Genomic DNA, 26398 nt, shown 5'->3' with positions numbered 1-26398 from the left:
AGGTGGGCAACAATTCACCTAAAGAAGAGCCATCTGTTCTGCTGGAATGGCTCTTAGACTATTTGTTGTTTTGTCCTCCTAGCTGCTCTCTTTCTCTCCTTTTGGGTGGTAAACCAGATGACCTCTTTATATCATGATTGCTCTGTTGTTTTAAGCATGGCTTTTTCAATGGAAGAGAGAAGAGGGAATTTGGTTTTATTCAGAGCATAGCAAATACTAGCAAATTCCAATCTCATTCATGGGCACTGCTCAAGTAACTAGATATGTTAGAGTCTTGGGTAGGGAGCCCTAACACCCTAAAACCTACTTTGCTCCAATTTTCTGAATTTAATACTGGAAGGTCCTCAAATTGGGATGTGAAGTTAGATTTGAATATTAGTGCATTTAAATCCTTGGCAGTTTAATTTATTATGATCTGTGTGGTTTTAAAAATTGACTTGTATAACCCCTTTCTATATTAGAGACTATGGCAGATTGAGTTTTATAATCCAGAAAACACATGTTCTTTTTTTTTTTACATGGGTCCTCGGGCATGGCAGGCAGGCACTCTTATTTGCTGAGCCACCATGGCCCGCGCCCAAAACACATGTTCTTAACCTTAATCCCATACATGTGTGTATGACCCCATTGTAAATAGGACATTTTGAAGATGTATTTTAAGTCAGGGAGTGGCCAATTGAATCAAGAATAGTCTTAGACCTATTACAGGGGGCCTTACAAAGAAAGAGGCACAGAGAGGATCTAGAAGTCAGAGGAATATGGATGAGAAAGGAGAAGACGTCTTCATCTGGTGGGAAAACCAAGGAACTGAAGGATTGCAGGCCAGCCAGAATGTTATTGACCCCAGGAGAAAGCAAGCCTACTAGCCTCTGAAACTGTTAGACAATTAATTCCTTTTGTTAAGCCAAACCATTGTATAGTATTTGTGATTGTAGCCTATCAAAAGCAAGACATATTTGGTACTGAAAAGTGGGGTGTTGCTATTACAAATACCTGGAAATGTGAAATGATGTTGGAATTAGGTTATGGGTAGAGACTAGAAGAATTGTGAGGTCCTTGATAGAAACAGCCTAGACCATTTGAAGATACTGCTGGTTGAAATGTGGAGGTGAAAGATATTTCCAATGAGGCCTTAGAATGAAATGATAAATGTGTTACTGGCAACTGGAGGAAAGTTGACCCTTATTATTAAGTAGCAGAGACCTTGGCTGAATTATCCTAGTGTTGGCTTGAGGGCAGATAAACAATGGACCTGGATATTTAGCTGAGGAGATTTCCAACTTGTGTGGAAAGTGCAGCCTGATTTCTCCTTGAAAATGTGAGAGGAATGGGATAAACTGAAATTTAAGCACACAGGGACCAGAAATTGATAATTTGGAAAGTTCTTAGCCTATCCAGATAGTATGCTTTGAGAGTTATGCCACAAGCAGCTCTATCAAGGTCTTCTCTGAGCTTGTGGAAGGTGAGTCCTAGAGAATAAGGTTCCACCTAAAGGTATAATTAAACAAACCTTTGCTAAGGAGGATGCACCTGAACATGGATTTGGTAGGCCATTTCAGAGAAAGTCAGAATCAGAAATGTGGTTATCTGGGAAGGATCTGTGGAAAAGCCTTTTGTCTGATGGTTTAGACCCCTATGAACTACACACAAAGCCAACAAGGATTTTGCAATATTTGTATGAGCAGAACCACTGCCAGCCTGGACTGAAAGGCACAGAGAAGGGACAAATTGAAGGAAAAATGACTTCAAGGGCAGAAACATGGAAGCTGATGTCTGCGCTGAAAGATCTCCTCAGGCCAAAAGAACAGGTCCGTCTGCTGTGCAGAAGGAAGCGGTCTGCTTCAGTACTTGAAGGGAACAGATCATCTCCCCCAGTCCATGAGAATTCAGTCACTAACCCAATGCTTGAAGAGGGTGGGGTCTATACCCCAGTTTCAGGCAGAGTGAAATTGCCACTCCAGTGCTGGGGATGGGGTGGGGATCTGCTGAGTTTAGACTTGTTTGGGACAGTGACCCCTGTTTTATTTCTGATTTCTGTCTTCTGGAATAGAAATATTTATACTATGCCTGCCCCACTATTTTATTTTGGAAGCAGAAAACTTGTTTTCTATGTTTCACAGACCCATCAGATAGAGAGGAATTTTGCTCCAGAATGGATTACACCTATAGTTGATTTTGATGAGATTTTGGATTTAGCTTTGTTCTAAAATGGCTTAAGGCTTTTAGGATATTGTGATTAAATTAATGTATTTTGCATGTGGAAGAACAGTCTGCATGTGTCAGTCTACAGAGTATGGACCGTGACAGGGTGAGTTATGTAACCCAGAAAAAAATATGTTCTTTATCTTAATTCCATTCCTGTGGGTGTGAACCCATTGTAAATAGGCTAACTGAGTCAGTATGCAGCTTAATCCTATCACTGGGGGCCTTATACAGAGAAAGGCATGGGGAGGATCCAGAAGCCAGAAGTCAAAAGAACCTTGAAAAGAGAGGACATTGACATGTGGTGGGAAAATGAAAGGAACCCAGGGAGTGCTGGTCAGCCAGATCACTGCCAACCCTGGGAAGAAGCAAACCTAGGCCCTGAAACCATGAGGCAGTAAATTCCTGTTGGTAAGCCAACCCATTGTGTGGTACTTGTGATTACTGCCCAGCAAAAATAAGACAGAGATAAAATTGCCACATGTCACATATATCAGATTTTTAATCAGTTTATTTTTTTTTGTCTCAATTTTATTTATGGCACTTAGGGAAACTTTTCATTTTTATATAGTTCTTCTACTTGTTCTAAGATGGGTATTCTGTTCCACTGGATTGTCTATTTTTGGGTTAGTAGCAAATTTAATACTCCTGAATTAAATGGGCACTTTCAACATTTTCGGATGGGACTATAATTTCGTGTAACTGTCCAGGAAAACCAATTTGCCCACAGTTATCAAGAGCCTGAAACATGTTTCTATCCTTTGACTCAATACTCCCTGTCTAATAATCTCTGCTAAGGAAATAACAAGCAATGTAAAATATTTATACACTATCATGTTCATTACAGCATTATTTATACTAGTGAAAAATGAGGACTTTCAATAGATTATTATGTGGACATTAACATTTTGATATTTTCCAAAACCTGGGAAATACTTATGATACAAGTTTAACAACCAGCTGTCTGAAAAAAAAAAAAAACCCTAGTTTATCATGTCTTCCAATCTCTGTGGTATAAATGTTCCCACTATGGCTGATTTCAAGCCATCAATGTGATGTCACTGGACGTTGAGTTGGAAAGATTTGTGCATAATTGATTTTTGTGATCTAGTACAAGCCAGCACCAGGAAAGCTCTGGATAGAATATTATGTGACAAAAATAGAATGTAAAAGAGTGCATATGGGCGGGCCATGGTGGTTAAGTGACAGAGTTCTTGCCTGCCATGCTGGAGACCTGGGTTCAATTCCTGGTGCCTGCCTGTGCAAAAAAAAAAAAAGAGTATATACACTACAGTTTCCAATGTAAATAATCTATAGATAAAAGGCTGAAGAAAATTAAGAGTGGATACCTTTGAGTAGTATAATCTTAAGTGATTCTTTCCCTCCCTGTATCTTAATATCTCTCTGAACTTCACAGAATTTTCAGAGAGAGTCTAGACGTTTTTATAATCTGAATAAACAAGTGCTGCTTGTTCTACCATCCCCTGACCCCCACCCACTCTTCATAATGGAGCTCGGTTGCTTTTGTGATTCTGCTGACAAGTGAGGATAATTCACTGGGGCCTTTTTTGAGGTCAACATCTCCTTGAAGACTTGTCCTAGCTTCTTAGTATCTTTTCTTTGCTCCAGAATCTCCTTTCTCTATATCTAGTTCCTTTCACATTCTCCTCAAGGGAGGTGCTTTATTATTTTGGTTTCATGGACAGATGAATGAGGAACACATGCTTAGATAACTCCAAATATAGCTTAATTTCTGTCCACGTGACAAATGTGTGTCTTCTGATGGAAAATCCTTACTCTGGATGGAGTGAGTACTCTGTGTCATGGTAAAACAAGGAACATGAAGCCAAGAGATTGAGTTAAGCACCCACAATGAGTTAGTGACTGGAAACCCAGGTCTAATGACTTCCAGATAGGTGCAGTATCCACTGCCAGACAGTTGAAGTCAATGATCAGTCTAAATCTTTGCACATTGGATCTGGTAAGAGATGCAGTTTTTCACATTCCCTCATTCTCTGTGTTAAGACACACATGGACCTCCAACACCATCAAAGCTTTGCTCAGCTTGCAGAGAACTGTAGCAGTTCCAGGGACACTGCATACCTTACTATACTCTGGGAAGCAGCCCCCTCCCTTCTTTTAACAGGTCCATTTTTAGTTGTGGTCTGCCATGTACTGAGAACAGGGGATAGCAGATGTTTCGGGAATATTAAGAACCCAGGCTTCCAATTCTTCATTCCAATAAGCAGCAACTCTCCAGGAAGTCATTTAGCAAAATAAGTAGTCACAAAGAAAAATGCAGGACTAAGGGAAGCAGTTCTACAACTGGGGCACATCTGCAGTGGCAGAATATCAGCCCTTCTCCTTGGACAATGTTGACCCTTGAGGGGAGACATGCACTGAAGTCTTCTCAACTTAAGCATTCTTAAACACAAGGTTGTTGCTTAAAGTTCCTACCCATTTTTTAGGACATAGCACTCTTTCCCTATTCCCCATCTCAGAGAGGCTTGCACTAGGTTGAAACCTTATCTTGACACCCACTTCTTGCTCATCCCCATTATCCTCTAAAATGTCACAAAACACTATTAATTTTACTCCTCAGTATCTCCTGAGTGTGACCACTTCCATCCATCTCCACTGCTCTAAGCCAAGCTACCATCACAGTTTGCCTGAAAACTGCAGTAGCCTCCTATCTTGGCCTTTCTGTGTCTACTCTCTCATTTCCAGTGCATTCTACACACAGTAGTCACAGTTATCTTTTCAAAATACCCATGTGTTCATGTCACCAATCTGTTTATCACCCTCCAATGGATTCCTATTTCTGTTAGAACAAGATCAAAATCATCCGCATGGTTTATATGCACTTCAGCAGCTAATCCCACTCCTTCCATCCTGCTCCAGGATCTCCTTTCCCCCTGGTTTTCTGTGCTCTGGCTTTACTTTTGGTTCCTTGAATGTGTCCTTGGATATGCCACAGCTCTTAATGCTCCCATGCATAATCCCTAAAATCTCTTCTCCCAACTCATTCTCCCCCACTCAACCATCACTTCCTTAGGGAGTCTTTACTTCCCTCCCTGCCCCTTTAGTTGAACTGGTGCTTTTCTTGTGCTCTTTGAGAACCATGCCTCTCTGCTTCATAACACTTTTTTTCTAATTTGGAGTAACATATTTATTTGATTAAAGCCACCTCATTCCCCAACCATGGGCTCCCTGATAGCAGGGGTCATAGCTTTCATTGTTCACCATTATATTCCCAACATCTACCATGATATTAAAGGAACCTGGTAGTTGCTCATTAAATATCTTTTAAATAACTTACTGGGTGAATGAGATATAACTTCTGTGAGCCCTTCTCAGCTTGTTATTGTGGTATTAGGAATACCTTCCTTTACAGTCACCTTCCTCATAACCTCTATTATTTTCCCCATCTGCAAAGGGAAGATTGACCATATATCAGTGTTGAGTAGTAGGCGAAATATGGTGATAGACATGGGCATACTCACTGCAGTGACTGCCATATAGTGGGTGCTCAAAAATGCATGTTTTCCTTAAGTCATATTTATTCCTCTCAGTTATGAGCATTTTAAAGAAACAGGCCTCTTCTTATTTATCTCAATAGTCTCCATAGGGCCTGGAAAACAGTACGTAGACCTCCATGAACGCCTCCATGTTTGAATGATGGGACCCAGAGAAAAGCTTGCATTCTCTCTGCCTGCCTTTCCTGAAGCTCAATCCTTAATTACCTCATCTTCCCATGAAGCATCTTTTCTGAACACATAACTCTTGGCATTCTCCAGCTAATTCATTTTTGATCAAATGGATTGCTCTTCACTCACACTCCTGTATAATACGCTTCTGGAATTCCCCTCAGCCCCGGAAGGCAGTCTGGCTCATTTGAACAAAATGCTTAAGATGTTAAATTAGATTCAACTGTCCTTAGGAAGAATTTTTTTAAACAAATGAAGAAAATGAATATCAATTGTTCCTGTGCCTACAAGCTCCCAATCTTGGAACATTACTGCCTTATTTTATCTCTGACAGCTCCAAGACATGCTTACATTGTGTCTATGACTTGTCCTGAGTGGAAAGTTTAAGTAATTTTCATCACCATCAGCCAACAGTCACCAAGAATGTACAGAATGCTTAGCACCGTACTCACAGCATTGTGGAAACATCCTTTACCTTATGGTGTACATGTTATAATTGGGGTAATTCATTCATTGATTGTTAATATAATTCATTTGTCTATTTTTGCTTTACGCTCTCACCCACCCTTGTATATCATGTGCCTGTTGAAATCCTAGTCATCTAGAATCTGGTTCAGATAACCCCTTCTCCAAGAAACTTTCCTATAATTCATAAAAAATTATCACTCCTTTAATTGGGCTGAATCTTCATCCTGAACATATTTCTATTTTTTATACTCAGTTCTCTGTGTCTCTTTGCTAAATGTTTGCCTCTCTTCCTACTTAAACACAGGTAAATAATGATAGCCTCAACACCTAATATGGTGATTAGTATGTAGGACATGTGCAGAAAAAGCATGTTGGACTGAACTGATAAATTCATCTGAACAAGAAACATTTTTTGAACACCTACTTATGTGTTGCCTGCTAGGGGTAGAGAAAGGTATGAGTAGTGTCTTTACGGGCTTATGGTCAGTTTGCAAAATGACAGGTACATATATAAATAACTAAAACGAAGTGCCATAAATGGATTCACAGAGGTATATGTGGAGTGCTACAGAAGCCCAGAGCAGGGAAATAGCAGACACATACATAATCAATAGACACTAAACAGTGAGGCAGTAAGTAAATATTTAGAGTAATCCGCTAACAATTTAGAGAAGGCTAAAATTAGTGCACCTGGGATGATCAAGGCAGGCTTTGGTCCAATCCCTTGAGGTTTTGACAATTTGATTTAAACAAGCAAAAGTTTCTTTGATCATGAACATGCCAATGATGAAAGTGAAGATCTACAATATTTATTCATAATAAATAAATGAATCCAGACTTAAGAGTGTGGAAACCTTAGGGCAGCTGACAGAGAGTCTATGGAACTGGTCCAGATAGTTCCAGGCTGATTTAGCAAAATGATAAAAATCGCATTAGGGTTTACCTTCTGAAACCTGTTTTGCTGAGTTTTAGAGCTTGGACAGCAAAGAATACATAACTAAACAAAAATAAGACAGTTCAATATGAACTAAGTCTTTGAATGATGGAACCTGATTTTGCAAGTGTCCGTAACTTAAGTCACTTGTTCCCCTGGGAACCAGGGAAGGCAACTTGCCTGCTCCAGGAGCAGATGCCCCACCGAGAGGAAAAAGGGCAAGTTTGGCTCAGGGCCCTGGCCTCGTGCTGGGAGAGTTGGTTGCATTCCCCGGGGACAGCAGGCGGGGACCAGCATGCTCCCTGATTAGGGAAAGGACTCTCAATAGGAACCCACTGCTGTGACAGTGATGAGCTCCCCATGTTTGGTCAGTGAGGTCAGGGGCCCTAAGGAGGTTCTGGGCACACTCTCCGTGTAAAACACCACGTAGAGAGGACAAAAGCCCTCAGGACGTACCCTGCTAAAAATACACATTCATGGAAGCTCTTCCTCTCTAAAATGGCGGTGTTAGAATTAGCTGAAACAGTGTCATGGAGTGGAAAAATCAAGGGGGTAGAATCAGAAGGCTTCTGTCCAGGTTCTATCAACCTGGTAATGCTGGCAGAACTACATTTCAAATGCTCCCTGGGCTTAATGTCTGGACTAGAGGGAGGAATAGAAGCCTGTTGCAAAACCCCTTTCCTCTAACCTTTGTCATATTTGTGTCTCTCCTGACCCTAGAATTCTATCACTGTCTGGCAGGAGAAAGTGAGTGGGGGAGACGACTCAATCCTTTCCTCCAAGATCTAGTTCAGTCATGGAATCCACCCAGTCTGTGGCTCCCTTCCCCTCTTCTCTGTATTTGTCCTTGGTAGAGACAACTCTGTGTGCTCATCTTGCCCTGCAGACTGCAAGGAAGAGTGATGAGAAAACCAGAAGGAGGAGGCAGAGTAGAGTAGGACAGCTGTAACTTCTGTTCATTTCCTTCTATCACCCCTTTCTTCCTTTCCTTTAAAGTTCCACCTTCTTCCAAGAGGCCTGATTGTGTGTCCTTCCATGGGCCCGTTTGTGCTCCTCCTCTGTTAGGGATATAATAGGACTTGGCTTCTCTCAGGGGCTGTACTGGGCCGCCAATGGGTTTGATGCCCAGGCATCGGGCCACATGGGAGGAAATCTGCAGGATGCAAAATCACTCAACTGGAACCTCTTCCAAGAAGTATTTACTGAGCACTTGGGAGAGACCAAATGCCTTTTTAATCCTCATAACATCCCCCAGTGTGTTAGCATCATTTTACAAATATGGAAATGGAGGGATCGAGAAACGAAGTTAGTTTCTGAGGTTACAACTTTGGGATTGACTGTTTTGCTATAGAAGGAGCTGATGTCAAAAATAGCTCACACTGTTGAATCATTATATTGATATCTCTTTTAATCGCTGGTATCTTGGAGCAGCTAGAAGGAAAAATCTGAAATTGTGGAACTGTAACCCGTACCAAACTTTGAAATCTGTTCTATAACTCCTTGTTAAAATGTACTTCAAAATTTATTGCTTTTTTGTATATATATTTGTTATAGATTGTATATATTTGCACATATGTCATATTCACAATTAAAAATGTTAAAAGAAAAATAGGTCTCAGGCAATAAACCTGAGTATGGACCTGAAATGGAGCCACAAGTTGGTCAAAAGAAAGGTGGCTACAGGGAGTTGAATTTGGGCGCTGTCTTTAGTTCTCTTTCCTGGAGACTTCTGTTCTCCCTGCACCTCTGCTCCAATCTTCCCTAGTGCTGCCTGGCCGGCCCACTCCACCTTCTCTGGCTCATACCCAGAGACCCAGTGGAAGTAGGAGTCCTCTTTCCCTGGTTGGGCAGAGCTCAGCTGCTAATATACCTCTTTGGGCTTTGAAAACAGTGACTTTCATATTTGAAAAAAAAAACAGTTTTATGGTCCATTGTAAAAAGTATATTTTACATGATGACTCCAAACATGTATATACAGGCCATGAGATAAAGATACGAATTCAGTCTTCCGGCCAGAGTCTGCGGGCCGGCGGGGGGCGAAGGCCGAGCATCGGGAGGCCCGGGCTCCTCTGGGACAGCGTCTCCGCTCGCCCCGCCCCGCGCCGTCCTAGCGCCGCTGCCCCTGAGCTCGCCCTGAGCTCGCCCTGAGCTCGCCCTGAGCTCGCCCTGAGCTCGCCCTGAGCTCGCCTAGGATCCGAATTGACTCGGTACCCAGGGCTGTGTGTGTTTTCCGACGTGTCGTTCTCTGGAGGCGGATAGTTTTGTAACAAGGCCGCCACCTCGCATCGGCTTCCCTGGGGTGAAGGCGTTGGGGCCTGCGCTGGTTACATGGCACGGGAGTTTACATGCCACAGGCTCTCTTCTAAGCACTTTCTAAGCGTTACTTAAATACGTCTGGTGTTTTGCCTACACCCACCCCCTCAGCACCCCTCCTTTGTTTTTTAACATGGAATAAGGAAATGAGGTCCAGTACGTCAGTTTTTGTATTCAGACAGTGCCCCTGGTGCTTGAGCTCTCCCGTAGGGCGTCTCAGTCCAGTCATTTTCTGGTCTCAACTCATACTCATGAACAGGAAGAATTTATGAGAGAGAAGGCAGCTCTAGGAGTAGCCCAGAAGTCATCTGATGCCCACCTCCAAACCTTGGAAGAGCGGCGTCAGTGTAATTTGCAAGAGGCGTGCCCTTTTCAGGAGATTGAAAAAAGCATACATGTGATTCATTTATTGTTTCAGTTGGTAAGGCTGGAACTTGGAATGTGGCATTAGCCCCAAAGAGAAGGATTTCTAAAGAAATGAAATCTCTTGTGGAAGAATCTGGAAAACTGAGTGGTGATATTTCTCAGGTCCCCAATTGTGGAGACACCTGTGACCATGAGGGCAGATTGGACAGGCACCGGGTAAGCCCTTTGGTAGAGAGACCCTATGTCTGTGGTGAGTGTGGGAAAAGTGTCACTCAGAATTCCATCCTTATGGAGCACCAGAGAACGCACACGGGTGAGAAACCCTATGAGTGTGACAAGTGTGGGCGGGCCTTCAGCCAGCGGTCAGGCCTTTTCCAGCACCAGAGACTCCACACTGGGGAGAAGCGCTACCAGTGCACTGCTTGTGGGAAAGCCTTCAGCCAGAACGCTGGGCTTTTCCATCACCTCCGAATCCATACTGGGGAAAAACCTTACCAGTGGAACCAGTGCAGTAAGAGTTTTAGTCGACGTTCTGTCCTCATTGAGCACCAGAGAATTCACACAGGCGAGAGACCTTATGCATGTGAAGACTGTGGCAAGAACTTCATTTACCACTGCAACCTCATCCAGCATCGGAAGGTCCATCTTGCAACTGAGTCCAGCTAGCTGCTTGGGAACAGAATTTTGACGCCTTCAAATCATTTCCTGGATCCCAGCCATTCACTCTGAGTAAATATGTTCTTAGTTTGGAGTTGATCTCTGTTATCAGTGATTTGGTGCACCATAGCACCAACCTGAAGCATGCTTACTGCTTCACTGAGCCATCTTCTGGGCTCTTCTACCCAGGGATGGATTCTTTCTGGACCTTCTGGGCTATAGAAGAACAGAAGGAACGTCAATAGTTAAAAATTCTAGCCTGCATGAAAATGGAGCTTTTGACTGGGTGGGTGCTCTTCAGACAGATCTTCAGACAGTTCTGCTATTAGGATTCCCTTGGGCCTTGAGGAACCCTGAGGTGGTTCCAGCCTCTGTGCTGTCAGTGACCAAGGCCAGACATGCACACCAAGGAGCACATCTCGGAACTGTTGGTGCTGAAATAGTTCCTGCATCCAAGCCTGGGTGTGGGAGCATCCTACAGTGTAGGGAAGAAGCTGTTATACTGTACTGGACAACTCGGAGAGGGAACTGGCTCATCCAGGAGAAAAGATGATTTGGTCAAAATGGGGAATGAGATAGTGGTTCCAAAGCAGAAGAGACCTGAAGAAATAACATGCCAACCTGGAAACACTCTCAGATGTGCTGGCACTATTCTACAGAACTCTGGGAGAAGTCCAGATATATCAAGGAAGACTAGAAATATATACAGAAAAATAACCACAAAGAGATAGCGTAAGTGTGATGAATGTGGAATGAATTTTATTCAGAACTCTATCCTTTTTCAGCATCAGAGATCTACACTGGTGAGAAATCCTGTGAATGTGATACATATGGGAAAGCACTTACTGAGCATGCAGGCTTCATTGGAAATACGAGAATTCACACTGGAGTTAGACTCTACAAATGTGAATGCTTTCGGTGTAAACCTGGGCTTAGTCATCATTCTTGAAAGACCCTAGAATAAATGTGACAAGGGTGGAAATGCCTTTGATCAGTGGTCAGCCCTTAACCAGCAACAAAGACTTCACACCAGAGAGAAATGTAACAAGTGTGGTAAAGCTTTCAGTCCGAAGACAGAACTTTTTCATTATCTCAGAATCCACATTGCAGAGAAACCTTTTCAGTGTGATCAGTGTAGGAAAGTTTTCACTGATACTTCTTAAATATCAGAAAATCCACTTGAGAGAAGTTAGGAAATCTTATACAGCAGCATCTCATCTGACATTGAAAACTCACAAGTTGTTAGCATCTGAAATTGGCCAGGCAGAATTTCTTCATACCTTACCACTGGACAGACTTTGATGAAAATTGCTCCTTCATGATGTCTCAGAAAGTCCTGTTGGACTTAACATAGCAAGTCATCCACTGTTCCCTTAATAATCTGATTAAATAAGCTACATTATTTTAGTGATTCGTAGGGGGTCCTGTGAACCCATCAGTTCAGGTATCCAGATATTTTCCCAGTTGCTCCAAAGTACAGTTCTTAATAAAAGCTTAAACTGTTGTTTAATAATATTTTCTAGTCAAAACTTAAGTTGTGTGTAAAATACAGAGAGGAATGTTAGAATATTTTAAAGGTTGCTGTATTGATCATGGTTTGTCAAGTCAAAAAACTTATTCGGTGGTAAGGGATATGGAAAAAAAATAGGGGGAACAAAGGTTAAAACATTGAGTAGATGGAAATACTAGTGGTCAATGAGAGGGAGGGATAAAGGGTATGGTATGTATGAATTTTTTCTTTTGATCTCTTTCTGGAGTGATGCAAATGTTCTAAAAATGATCACGGTGATAATTATACTAGATGTGATGATATTGTGAGCCGTTGATTGTACACCATGCATGAAACGTTTGTATGTTAAGAATGTTCATGTTTGTATGTTGTTTTGGTTTGATAATAAAAAAATATTTTAAAAAAAAGATACGAATTCACATGCACGCACACACACACTCACATGCAAAGACATTTGCTTTAAAAACATATAATTGAAAAATATTTCAGCAGCAAATAGCAAAGTATTCTGAATTTTCCATTCTTTTCTATCTCATTAGAAAAAAAATTGCTGCTCTTTATCTTCCAAATTAATTTCATAATCCACTATTGAGTCCAATGCCTCACTTTGAAAAACATTGATCAATGCTGCAGAGCCCCAAGACTCAGGTCTCAGTCCTGTTCTCTGGTCTCTTTCACCCTCTACCTTGGTGATCACCTTGGTAGTCTCATCCAGCTCTATGATTTAAATACCATATATACTGATGATTCCAAAACTGACACCTCCAGCCTAGACCTCTCCTCACACTCAGAAATTCCACTGCCTATTTGACATCTGTACGTGCAGATCCAATGTCATCTCAAACCCAACTCCTGCCCCTATTTCAGGCCTACTCTCTTGATGTCCTCCCCACCTCCATTCTTGAGACACTCAGGCCCAACCTGATCCATTCCATACCCAACCATCTATAGTTACTCTTGGTTTCAAACTATATCTAGAATTTGAACAACTCCTCACTCCCTCAATCATGACAACTCTGGTTCAAGCATCATCCACTCTCTCCTGGATCATTGTAATAGCTTCTTTTTATTTTGAAATACTTTTAAACTTACAGACAGTTACAAAAGTAATATAAAACCCATCCAGAGAACTTCAAGACACCCCATATGCTCCTAAATCCCCCGATCTACTAATTTTAACTTTTTGCCACATCATTCTATCATCTACTATATCTATCTATCTAATTATCTATCAATCTATCAATACATTTTCTGAACATTAGGGTATATGTTGTATAAACATCCTCCTTGAACACTTAATATGGCCATGTACATTTGTTAAGAATGAGGAAACTAACTTATGTAACTGCCTTAGGTGTCATTACCAAGTTAAAGATATTTAACATTAAAATAAAGCTTAGAGTCTAAATTCCAAATTTTTTTCATACATCCCCAAAATGCTCCTTTGAGCCTTTACTCTTACCTGGCTAGATCCCATCCAGGATTAGGCATTGCATTCAATTGTCATCATCTCTTCAGTCGCTCTTTCTTTCTTTTAAAATTGTTTCCATAATAGCTACTCCCAAGAAATACCATTCATTGGGATTAATCATATCACATTATTGTGCTACCCTTACCACCTCCCATTATTAAAACTGCCCCATCTTCCAAAACAGACATTCTACATCCATTGTGTATTAACTCCCTATTCCCTCTGCACACTGCCCCTGGTAACCTATGCTTTTATTTCTGTCTCTATGAGCTCGTATATTCTCCATTATTTTCTTTGTAATTAAATTTAACATCCTAAGTCTATAATAATCTTGTTTGCTTTGATACTAACTTAACTTCAGTAGTATACACATAATATGTTCCTTTTTCTCTCCATCCCCACACTTTTATGTAGTCCTTGTCACAAATTACATGTTTATACATTACGAGGTCCCAAACCACTGATTTATTATTACATTTTATGCATTTGCCTTTTAGATCCTGTGGGAAGTAAAAATGGAGCTACAAACCAAAGATACAATAGTACTGGCATTTATGTTTACCCACATCATTATCTTTCACTGGAGCTCTTTATTTCTTCATGTGGCTTTGATCTATTTTCTATTGCCCTTTACCTTCAATCTGCAGAACTCTCTTCAGCATCTCTTGTAAGGCCAGACTAGTGGTGATGAACAGCTTCAGCTTTTGTTTCTCTGGGAATGTCTTAATCTCTCCCTCATTTTTGAAAGAATGTTTCATTGCATAAAGAATTCTTGGTTGGCGATTTTATGCTTTCGACAGTTTAAATATGTCATCCCACTACCTTCTTGCCTCCATGGTTTCCAACAAGAAATCAGCACTTAATCTTATTGCTCTCTTGTAGTGTAACAATACTTTTCTCTTGCAGTTTTCAGAATTCTCTCTTTATTTTTGGCGTTTGACAGTTTGATTATAAAATGCTGGGTTTATCCTGTTTGTAATTCATTGAATGTCTTGAATGTGTATAGTCATGTCTTCCATTAAATTTGGGAAGTTTTCAGCTACTACTTCTTTGAATGTTCTCTCTGCTCCCCTTTCCCTTTCCTTTCCTTCTGGGACTCCCACAGTGTGTATATTGGTACTCTTGATGGCATCCCACAGGTTTCCCAGGCTCTGCTCACCTTCCTTCATTCTTTCTTTTTTCTGTTCCTTAGGCTGAATGATTTCAATTGTGTTATCTTTAAGTAAACTGATTATTTCTTCTGCAGGCCTAAACTGCTAGAGAGTTTTAAATTTCTGTTACCATGATTTTCAGCCCTGTTTGGTTCCATTTTATACTTTCCATCTTTCTATTTGTATTCACCTTGTGCTTATCTATTGTTTTCCTGATTTCCCTTAGTTTCTTCTCCAAGCTTTCCTTTAGTTCTTTGATATTTAGGACCATTTTTTAAAGTCTTTGTCTTGTATGTCTCAGGTCTGGTCCTCCCCATTGGTGGTTTCTAAAGCATTAATCTTCTCATTTGGCTGGGCTGTTGCTTCTTCTTTCTTTATATGGTCTGTAACCTCTTAATGAAACATGGAATTATGATATTTTAACATATTATCACCGGAATCTAAATTCTGAGGTATCTGCATTCCAGTAGTGTTGTGACAAAGCTTTCTTTGAATGTCAAGAGCTAGCAAAACAAACAAAAAGAGAAGTAAAGACAAAGAAAACACTGTTCCCAGTCTTTACATATTGACCTGTGCAAGTGTTTTCCTTCAGGGTTTATCCATACAATCAGTTTAGAGAATAGATCCAGGCTAAAACCTAGAGGTCTCCCTGATCTTTTCAGTACATGCTTCTTGTCTGGAGCAAGTGTTTTTCTAGAATACAGGGCTCCAAACCACCACATTCTCTGACCCTTGCCCCTGCTGTTCTCTCCCTCATTTGCTCTGCTCTAGCTATTCTTCAATCAAGCCAGCCAGAACTCCTGCTTTTAGACCTTTGCTAGAGCTCTTCCCTCTTACCTGGATCTCTCTCTCCTGTTTTCCACATGGCTCACTCCTTTGCCTCCTTTAAGTTTCTACTCCTGTTGCTTTATAACAGAACCTTTCTCTGGCCATTTACAAATAATGTATCCCTCTCCCTTCCTCTGATCCTCAGAATCCCCTTACCCTACTTTTTCTCCAATGCACTTAATAATCTGACAGATTTTATATTTATTATTTGATGTATACCCAAGAGTGTAAGCTCCAAGAAGACAGGGGTGTTGATTTGTTTGTAGCCATAGTTCCAGTATCTAGAATAGTATCTGGTATATTATACCTGCTTAATTAAAATTTGTTAGGTGAATGAATGGGTCACTAGACAGCCAATGAATAAGTCATTCTTGGATCTGATACTCTCCCTGGTCCAGTGAGCAGCCACTTCCTATAAAGAACTGGGGACAGCGGGCAGGATGGGGTCAGCTAGAAGGCGCCCAAGGTCATGGTAAACCCACACTTGTTGGATTGCATGTATAATAAACCACGTATTTTCTTTCCTTGTGGACTGTCAATCAGTGTTTTTGTCTTCCTTAAGATGCTCCCTGGAAGATAAAGTTACAAGAAAGCCCCACCGAGAATGTTCCAGGTGTTATGCACATTCAGAGAAGGGAGAAATAGATTCCAGCTACCAGAATAGAGAATCTCTCTGGAGAAAGTGTAGCTTAGTTGAGCCCTGATGGTTGGATTTGGATATGAGAGATGGGAATGAGCAGAAAGAGCATGTCAGGTGAGGAATAAGAATAATTACAGGCAAGGGGTAAGAAAGTATGTCTGTATGCAAAAAAAGCAGTGAGTAGCTCCACTTAATAGCTGATCTTTTTAAGTACCAATTGAAGACAAGTCAAAAAGGCTTACTAATTGCTTGGTTGTAAGATCAACAGGCAAGTTCAGGTGAGAAATACTTCAAGCCCTCAAGTTGACTTTTTCCATGAGGTGGTTTGGTAGCCTGGATGACCCAGGTCATTGCTTCTATCTCCTCTGGCAGGTTCTGCATCACTGTAGGCAAAAGTGTCGAAATCCCCTTTCTGTCCTGTTTAGGATACTTTCGATGTTCCACAGATACAGGTGAGATCATGGTAAATACTGAGAAGTGATGGGAACCTGCACTTGCAAAATACTTGTCTCCAGTCTTTGAGTGTTTAATTAGTTGATTCTCACATCTTCAACTGCACAAGGGTACCTAGGTAATCCTCATTACAGCATTGGTTTTTTATTCAGATCCAGGAGCAGGAAGCAGTGGGGAGTGGGTAAGCATTTGACTGAACAATTTTAAACTTGTCAGAGTCATGATTTTCCTCTCAGTGTTCAATAATTCCACTGCTGCGCCTGAGTTATTCAGACCTGCCGACGAACTGCAGAAACAGTTGGTACTGTATTATTTTTCATTTTCCTCTTCTTAAAAATGACCAACTTTTCATTATTTTTAGGCCCTCTTGGAAGATGAAAGAAAGATTAAAACATGTTCTTAGTTTATAGGATACTGACTTTTCTCTTTCTTTTTATCTCTCCAACCCCGTTTATCTCTATTTCTGTCTATCTCTTTTTGTCTGTCTTTCCCCCTCAGGTTTGTTTTTCTGGCTCAATCTTTTTTTACATACAATAAAATGCATTATATAGGAAAGAATATTTGATAAAGGGTGAGAAGGGTTGGATCTGGGTTCTAGCCACAGTTCTGCCACTTAATGGTAGGACATCACTGGGCAAGCTGCTTAATTTCTCTGAACCCCAGTTTTCTTGAATTTATACAGTGGAGTTGGACTTTGGATTCAGGTACACTGACATGCAATTTCTACTCATTACTAGCTGTGTGATTTTGGGTAAGTTATTTAACAACAATGAAAATTCATTGTGCATTTATCACACTCCATGAACTATTCTAAATTTGCATTTGGATTATTTTAATGAGTCTTCATAATCTGGTGACATGCATGATACCATTATCTCCATTTTACATACAAAGGAATGGAGGTTCTGGGAGGCTAAGTGATACTCAAGGTCAGAGAGCTAGAACACAGCAGAGCAGGGATGAAAATACAAGTCTTCTGACTCCAGGGCTTTTCATCACTGGGCTATAAAGAGTCCAACCCTCTGTTTGGGTTTCACAAGTCCCCAAGTAGAAGCACATGTATAATAAGTACTAATCTAATTAATACTAATTTCATAGGGTTTTAGTGAGGATTAAATGAGAAGCTACATGTACACCACTTAGCAGTGTCTGGTATAAAGTCATCCTGTAATAAATGTCAGCATATATGTATATACCATCATACAAATTTATTTTGGGAACATGATATCATAAAATTTACACATTTGCACATATATAAATACGAGGTCTGTGACCTTTAACTTACTCTAAAAGTCCTTGTCATGATGACAATCTCTGACATTTTTTGTTGCTCTTAATTCAGCCCTTCTATGACTCATTTTCCCCAGGCTCCAGTGAAAGTTCCCAGACCACTTTATATGGTGCTGATAAATGTTTCCAGAACTCTTTGACTTCTCTATTAACTGTGAGAAAACATAGGACGCTATGAAAGATAACTCTGCTTTCTTTTTTAACTCTGTAATTCTACTGTTCCTTGCAGCTGCACCACTCAAAACAACCTGCATACAACATTCTATTCTTTCTGCATTGTGAATCATGGATCTGTTATTGAAGTCCCATCTCGTGTTCTAAAAAAGGAAAGATGCACTGTGAAAGGCAGGTGAGTCAAGGGGCTTTGGGTAATTGGCACAAAGGTCACAGACACTATGCCAAGTTTTATCTACCCACTCACTCTTAAAACATTTATTAAGTCCTTACTCAGTGGTAAGCACTGGAAAAATAGTCAGGTAAGTCCAGGTTTCCACCCTAGAGGGAAAGGGAAAGGATTTTCAAAATATTGATAGCTTGCTTTGGCTTGGATCCTGGGCTAGAAGTTTTGCATTTAGTCCTTATAATAACCCTGCTGAGATAGGCATTCTAATTCCCAATTTGAAGATGTAGGGAATTGAAGCTCAGATAATCCAAGGTGTTTTCCTAAGGTTACATAGAAGGAACGTTGTGTGATTGGCACTGTTGGTCTAATCATCATTTACTCTGTCTCCTCTTAAATAAGCTCATGTCCAAATTACCACTGTATGGAATGTTAAGGCTCTAGAATTTTGATCCTGCAGTATACTTAGAGCCAGGCAGAACTTCTCAGCAGCTTTTGTGTGACCAAACATTCCCAGACTTAAAGAACAGGAGGATGATCAAGCACTCTGTTACCTGTCATACCCCTCTTCTTTCTTGTAGGACATTTTCCCTTTGCTCACAAAATTTCTTCAACTTCTGAAAGCTTAACTCACAAAAAGAATAATATATATTCTTTTATATCACAACTTTGCAGCTCTTCCCAATTAGAATTAATCTCTCTCTCTCCTTTGCTTTCTCATAGCACTTTGCTTATACTTCTGATATAGCATGGAGCTCAACCTGTCTTGGATTACTCCTAGTCATGAATGTATATTACTTAAGAAATATTCCTTAACGGTCATCTTCAACTCCTTCTCAGAGCCTGGCATAAGCTTTGCTCATAGTACATACTCAATAAGAGTTTGAGGGTGGGCAGGACTCTGAAGTGTGCACTGCTGACTTTAGTAACTATGCAGTCGTTTGCCTGTGTGCCTTTGGAATCTCTCCCTACTCTTCCCCTGCTCTGTATTGGAGGGCCCTGATTCATGCCAATCACTTTTCCCAGGATCATTTGCACAGCACCTTCCCCAGGTTTCTTTCTCACATTCTAAGCTCCTCTCATATGGGCAACAGGACACCTAGATGCTAATTCTGGCTCTGCCAGTAAATATCCGTGGGCAACTCACATCGTTTATTTGGGCTTCAGGTTACTCTTTAATAAAACAGAGACACTAAATTGATGTTCTCTAAGGGCCTAGACATCCATCCATCCACAAATATTATCTGTCCATTTGCCATCTGTCGACCCACCCATCCATCCGTCTGTGTGTTTGTCCGTCTGTCCGTCTGTCTATCCGTCCGTCTATCCGTCCGTCTGTCCGTCCATCCGCCGTCCGTCCATCCATCCATCCATCCATCCATCCATCCATCCATCCATCCATCCATCCATCCATCTGTCCATCCGTCCATCCATCCGTCCATCCATCCAAAAATCCTATCCACCAATCTATCCATCTGCCATCTATCTACCTACCCATCCATCCATTGTTCTTTTCTTTATACTCATGAAAAATATATTGAGCCCTTCCTGTCTACTAGGTGATAGGGATGTAGAGGTGGTGAAGCATTGTTACTACATTCAGTATGTTCACAGTAAAGCAACAGATGTGCTTTCGAGAAGGAGAATGATGTGATCGGACATATTCTTTAGAAAATGTAAATGTTAGCTTGTTTTGGAGGCCAATGGTAACCAATATCTGGAACTAGGGCAGTGAACAGAAGTCAGAGGAAGTATGATTTCATCTTGGGATGACAGGGTGAACTTTCTACAATAAGAGCGCCAAACTGACATTATAAGGTAGTGGTGTCCCTGTCAACAAACAGATCCAAGGAGGAGCTAGATGATGCCCTAGCGGTGCCGGGGGAAATGTTTTTTGCTTCAGGAAGATACACTAGATGGTTTCTCAGATGGACTTTTTTTTTTAACTTTCTTAATTGTATAATATAACATATATACAAAGCATAGAAAGAGAAATAGCAATAGTTTTCAAAGCATTCTTCAACAAGTAGTTACAGGACAGATCCCAGAGTTTGTCATGGGCTACCATACCATCATCTCAGATTTGTCTTTCTAGCAGCTCCAGAACATTGGAGGCTAGAAGAAATAAATATTATTTTTATCATCACAATCAACTTTTTTGCATGTGAAAAATAACTTATGTACAAAAAAGTGATAAATTTCAAAGCACAGCACAACAATTAGTTGTAGAATAGATTTCAGAGTTTGTTGGGGCTTACAATTGTAGGTTTCTACTTCTAGCTGCTCTAAGATACTGGAGACTAAAAGAAAAATCAATATAACGATTGAGTAATCATACTCATTTGCTAAACCCTACCTTCTCAGTATAACACCATCATCATCTTTGATCTTTCTATCCCACTCTTTAGGAGTATTTGTGCTATGCCCATTCTAACTTTTTCATGTTGGAAGGTGTGGTCAGTAATATGGGGCAGGGAGATGGAACTAGCTGATGTTTTGGAGAGGCTGGGCCCTCTGCATTTCAGGACTTATGTGGTCCAGGAACCCATCTGGAGCTTATAGCTTTCTCTCAGATGGACTTTTAATTCTAAGGGACTATGATTCTTAAGTTAAAGTTTATATGTTTTAAAGTACTGGTTTTGATGACTTAAAAAAAAAAAAAAAAGGAGTAGCAATGCTCCACTTTAAAAAAACCCCATGGTAGCTACTCTGGTTAATTCCTAGGGCCCTCCCTTTCTGACCTGCCCCTCAGTTCCTGAGATAGCACAGGTTGAAAATCACAACTTTAGAGTATCTTTCTGCTCTGTCTTGTGTGAGCAGATCTGTGCTGGAAAGTCCTGGCTTGCCCACAGGCTCTCCCTTCCTTCTCTCTCCATAGCCATGTGTCCTGCATATGTGGCCCTTTTCTCCATTTCTAGGGTCTTCCAGCCATTGGACATGAGAAGTAAAGGAGCCAACCTGATGCAGTGGGATTAGCAGCATACATCCCTGGCTGCAGGTCTAGCTCTAACTTTGTCATGCTCTGATACTGGGACTGATACCAGGAACTGATTTCTAGAGTCTACCTTCCTTACTCAGTCTTCACCTGGAGTCTCTATCAAAGCACCACAACTTACCCACTCCCCATCCTTCACTGGTCCTGAGGAACTCCATTGTCAGGCACTAGTTCACATAATTTCATGAGTTTCCCCTGCACCTGGTACAACACCTATGTTGAGCTTCATATCACATTAGTGAGTCAAGCATTTATATTGGTTCCTATGACAAAATGAGGAAATTAAGCATCGTAGAGGGCAAGTGACCTGCTCATGGACACTCAATTGGGAAGCAGATGAACCAAGGTCATAACCCAACTCTACCTGGCCCTGGAGCACTCCATGCCACCATTCTAACTGGGCTGGGCCTAGATTTGCTCTTCCTGGTTGTCCTCATACAGGCCAGAGTACAATCAGTGGCTCTTGGTATAATCATATAGCTATGCATTCACCACTACAGTCAATATGAGAACATTCTCATTTCTTCCAAAGAAAAAGATCACATACTCCTTACATCCTCTATTATTGACATTTAGCTTTGGTATAGTACCTTGTTACAATTAATATAAGAATAGTACAATATTACTGCCAACTATAGACTTTAGTTTATATTTATTGTATTTTTCCCATATAACACCCTATTATTAACACTTTGTAATAGTGACATACATTTGTTCTAGCTCATATAATAACGTACCACCATCGTTGTTCATTCTAGATTTTGCTAAGTTATACAGTGCCAATTTTTATCCTCCAGATTTCCTTCTGGTGACATACATGACTTTAGTCTTCCTCTTTCAATCATACTCATACTCAGCTTTATTAATTACACTTATTGTATTGTGCTACCCACACACGGTATTGTGCTATCCATTTCTGAACTATTACAATCAAACTTACTGAACATTCTATAATCCTTAAACATCAATGTGCATTCTTAATCACTAGACCACAATGTTTTGCCTCCCAATTCATCTCTTCCCCATTAGCATCTTCTGAGTTTATGACTCAGTGACATAGGGACTCAGTGGGGCTTGGTGACTGCCCATCTCTAGAGATGTTAAGGTGGTAACTACCCTGACATACATGGTTTCACACAGGGACATTTTTCATTTGGTCTGATAAATCAGTAATGAGGGGCATGCCTGTGTGCTGGGATAGCAAACAGGGATTTCTCTGCGTACCTCATTACACAGGATTTCTCCACCTTGACATAGCCACATCAAAATGTCTTGCTTTGCCCCAGCAAATGATTGAAGTTGTGGGTTGACCAATCAATTTTCTATCTTGTACCAAATTTGGTCAATTCATAGTGGCTACTAGAATTTTTATACAACGTACCACCATCATTGTCTAGATCCCTGAGTTGTGAAGGATTCTGAGGTCACATTTGGTCTCAGCAGGAAAGAGAGCCATGATCCATTAATAATATCTGCCACGTGCAAGGGACATGAAAGTGTGTTGGTATACAACTTGGTTATCTGATATCCATGAGCTGATTTCTTCTCCTGACCCTTTCTTGTCTGTTTTAATCTCAATCAGTTAAGCAAGGGCAAGCCTATTCTTATCATAAGATGTGACCTGAACTTTGCCATGATCCATTTCCTACCTGGATTGCCTTAGTATGAATATAATGCAGAATAGGAAGATGGGAGATGAGGAGAGGAGTTTAAAATGAAAATGGTCCTTGAGTATATTTTGTCGTGACATTCCCACAATTCAAAGAGAGTAATAGAAGTTTTCATGAACAACTTGGAAAATCAGCAGAGATCTCTCTTTAGTTCTTGAGCTCATGCTATGAGAGCCTTCCTTAGTACATCGTTCTGCATTCTGTCTTACTTGAAGTCTCAGAAATTAAAACAGCAGCTCTACTGTCCTGGACTCTGTTTCCCTCCATTGTTCTTCAACTAGGAACTGGTAGATTGTGAGAGCTACAGTCTTCTTCCTTCAGGTATTTCCAAAGCTGATTTGCAAGTCTTAACTCATATGACCCTGCCACAAAAAGGCCTTCCCTCAGCACCTTATTGAATGTTGCCTTACCTAGTCATTCTCTATCATATTACACTATTTTATTTGTCTTCATATCTTACTTCATTGACTGGACTCATTTTTCTTATATATTTATTGACTTATTAAGTATGTGTCTCCACATGTTTGTAATAAACCCTTTTTCCTCTAGTTCATTACCATATCCTCCACACCTCTAAGAAACAAAACAAAAAGCAAGATTGATGCTAGAAATTCCATGTGCAGTCTTCTCTGAAGTGAATGATGACTGCCATTTCAGTGTCTGCTATTGGTTTTGACCAACTAGAATATGTGAGAGAATGTTCCCTTGCAGTAACTTGGGGGAACTCTGAAGTTTCTTATAATCCACATCTGCCTTTAAATATATTTTCCTGTGGTGCAGAGCTCTCAGACCTTTCATCTGGTTTCCAGCCTTGGTTTTCCATAAGATATTTTAAAAATGAGAGTATCAGATATCTGGTAGTTTCCATTCTGAGCAATGACTTGTAAATCTTTACTCAGATAACCTGTTTGAACCAAGACCTATCATTTCATGCAGGTAGGAGGAGACTTTCTACCCGGTGTCTTCCACACTGACCTTCTTACTGCACTCCTAGGAGCATATAACTTGCCATACCTCCCCTCAAACATCAGTGGCCCCCCCACTGGCCACAGATGAAAATATAAGGTCCTTAACAAGGCACTGAAAGCTTTTCAAATTTCCTTGTCTCTTGTCTTCTTGACTCAAGTCGGGAATGGATGTTAGCTTGTCCCCTGAGTTCCCTGAACAGGTCTTGAACATACTCTCTCTTCCTTATGGTCTTCATCCAGGCATCACTCCTTTGGAAGTCTTCCTTAGCCTACCTTACCTTAGGAATGGCTGACTGTCCTATGAGCCCCCTGGTACTCTACACATTCCTGTGTCACTTCACCCTGACACTGATTTTGAAATAACGTTTTTAATATTATTTTTCCCACTAAATAATAAGCCTCTTGACTTATCTAGTTTATCTTTGTATTCTTAATACCTTGCAGAGTTTCTAGCCCAGATTACAAAAGCATGAATAGAATCACTACCTAATTTTTACAAATAAGGAAATGAAAGCCCAGACAGAGTATCAGTTTCTTGCCCATATCTACATAGCTAGTAGGCAGGGGAATCTATCTTTTTTATAAACTCTGTTTATTGTATAGTGTAACATATATACAAAGCAAAGAAATAAAACAGCAATAATTTTCAAAGCACTCTTCAAAAAGTGGTTACAGGATAGATCCCAGAGTTTGTCATGGGCTACCATACGATCCTCTCATATTTTTCCTTCCAGCTGCTCCAGAATATAGAAGCTAACAGGCTTAACTACTTTTTTATCATCACAATCAATTTTTTTCTTCTTTTTTTTGTGAACAATAACATATACACAAAAAAGCTATAAATTTCCAAGCACAGCACCACAATTAGTTGTAGAACATATTTCAGACTTTGACAATTTCACAATTTTAGGTTTTTACTTCTAGCTACTCTAAAGTACTGGAGACTGGAAGAGTTATCAGTTTAATGATTCAGCATTCATATTCATTTGTTAAATTGTATCTTCTATGTATAATTCCACCATCACCTTTGATCTTTTCATACCTCTCATTGGCGTTGTTTGGGCTATTGCAGTTCTAAATTTTGGCTATTGGAAGGGTCTGTCACTAATATGCGGTAGGGACATGGAACTATTTGATGTTCTGGAGAGGCTGGGCTAGGTTTCAGGACTTATCTAGACCACGGACCCATCTGGAGGTTGTAGGTTTCTGGAAAGTTACTCTGGTGCACAGAACACTTGGGGAATTTTATAAATTGCCCTAGGTGTTCTTTAGGATTGGCTGGAATGGTCCTGGTTGGGGGTTGGCAGGTTATGATAGGTAGCCATGTCTAACTGAAGTTTGTATAAGAGCAACCTCTAAGGTAGCTTCTCGACTCAACTCTCGTTGCCACTGCCACTTTATTAATTATGCTTCTTTTTCCCCTTTTAGTCAGGATGAAATTGTTGATTCCTCGGTGCCAGGTCTGGATTCATCCCTGGAAGTCATCTCCCATGTCACCAGGGAGACTTTCACCCCTGGATGTCATGTAGCAGGGAGGGTAATGATTTCACTTGCAGAGTTGGGCTTAGAGAGACTGAGGCCACATCTGAGGAACAGCAGAGGTCCTCCAGAAGTAACTCTTAGGCATGCCTATAGGTACTGTAAGCTTCTATGCTATCTACATAAACTTCACAAGAGTAAGCCTCATGATCAAGGTATGGCCTATTGATTTGGGTGTCCCTAAAGTTTGACACAGTATCAGGGGATTCCCTGATGGTAAGATTTAATAGTTCCATAGTCTTTCTCCCCTCCCTCAGGGGACTTTGCCAAGGGAATCTATCTTCTGTATTTAAACTAGGGGCCATACACTCAAATGTCAAAAAGAGCCAAGAATATTACATAAAGACTGAAGCAAGTGGGTAATACAATTGGAAGCAGGAGAACCTGACTATCTAGGAGGGAAGCCTCTGTATAGCTCCAGGTGACAGTCATCAGGCAGGCCTGTGGGTCCAGCTTTGCCAGCTATTCCTGTTCTAATGGGAAGTTGAAAATCTGGATTTTTATGTGACATGTCACAGGGTTTTCAATGTTGCCAAATAAATCTAATTAAAAAATACCACATGGTCCAGCACAAACCTTCTTTGAGCCAGATGAGGCCTTAGACTGCCAGTTGGTGACCCGTGCTCTTTATCTCCATAAGGCTGTCCTGGATAAAGTAGCATTAATCAAGTACTTACAGAGTAAGAGACAATGAACTCATTCACAGAATGAGAGACAAATTACAATCATCTCTGTGGCAGAATTATTTAAAGCTACTGACATTTGGCCAATCTTGGGGGTCCCAAGGAGAGGAGGATGAACATACTTGAGTTTCACACATAATTGCTTTGAAGTTGCGTCAATTCTAAATGACAGCCCTCTTGGTCATTAAAAATGACCAAGAACCCGAGTGATGG

At 40.7% G+C, this 26398-nt stretch overlaps 1 protein-coding gene across 1 annotated transcript; it reads left to right on the top strand.

The window, feature by feature from the left end:
• Positions 1-6856: 6856 nt before the first annotated feature.
• Positions 6857-10916, top strand: LOC143645116 (uncharacterized). The gene is made up of 3 exons (XM_077114716.1): positions 6857-6879; positions 9835-10008; positions 10044-10916. The coding sequence occupies exons 1-3, from the start codon at positions 6857-6859 to the stop codon at positions 10654-10656; spliced, it is 810 nt and encodes a 269-aa protein (XP_076970831.1). The 3' UTR covers positions 10657-10916.
• The last annotated feature ends 15482 nt before the right edge of the window (positions 10917-26398 follow it).

Source organism: Tamandua tetradactyla, chromosome 8 (genome assembly GCF_023851605.1).
Source record: "Tamandua tetradactyla isolate mTamTet1 chromosome 8, mTamTet1.pri, whole genome shotgun sequence".
Lineage (NCBI taxonomy): Eukaryota > Metazoa > Chordata > Mammalia > Pilosa > Myrmecophagidae > Tamandua > Tamandua tetradactyla.
This window is presented reverse-complemented; position numbering and strand designations above follow the sequence as displayed.

Coding starts and splice junctions, on each gene's coding strand:
- LOC143645116 (XM_077114716.1), top strand. CDS start 6,857: ATGGTCAGTTTGCAAAATGACAG. Junction 6,880..9,834: donor GTCAGTTTGCAAAATGACAG/GTACATATATAA, acceptor GCTCTCCCGTAG/GGCGTCTCAGTCCAGTCATT. Junction 10,009..10,043: donor TGCCCTTTTCAGGAGATTGA/AAAAAGCATACA, acceptor TATTGTTTCAGT/TGGTAAGGCTGGAACTTGGA.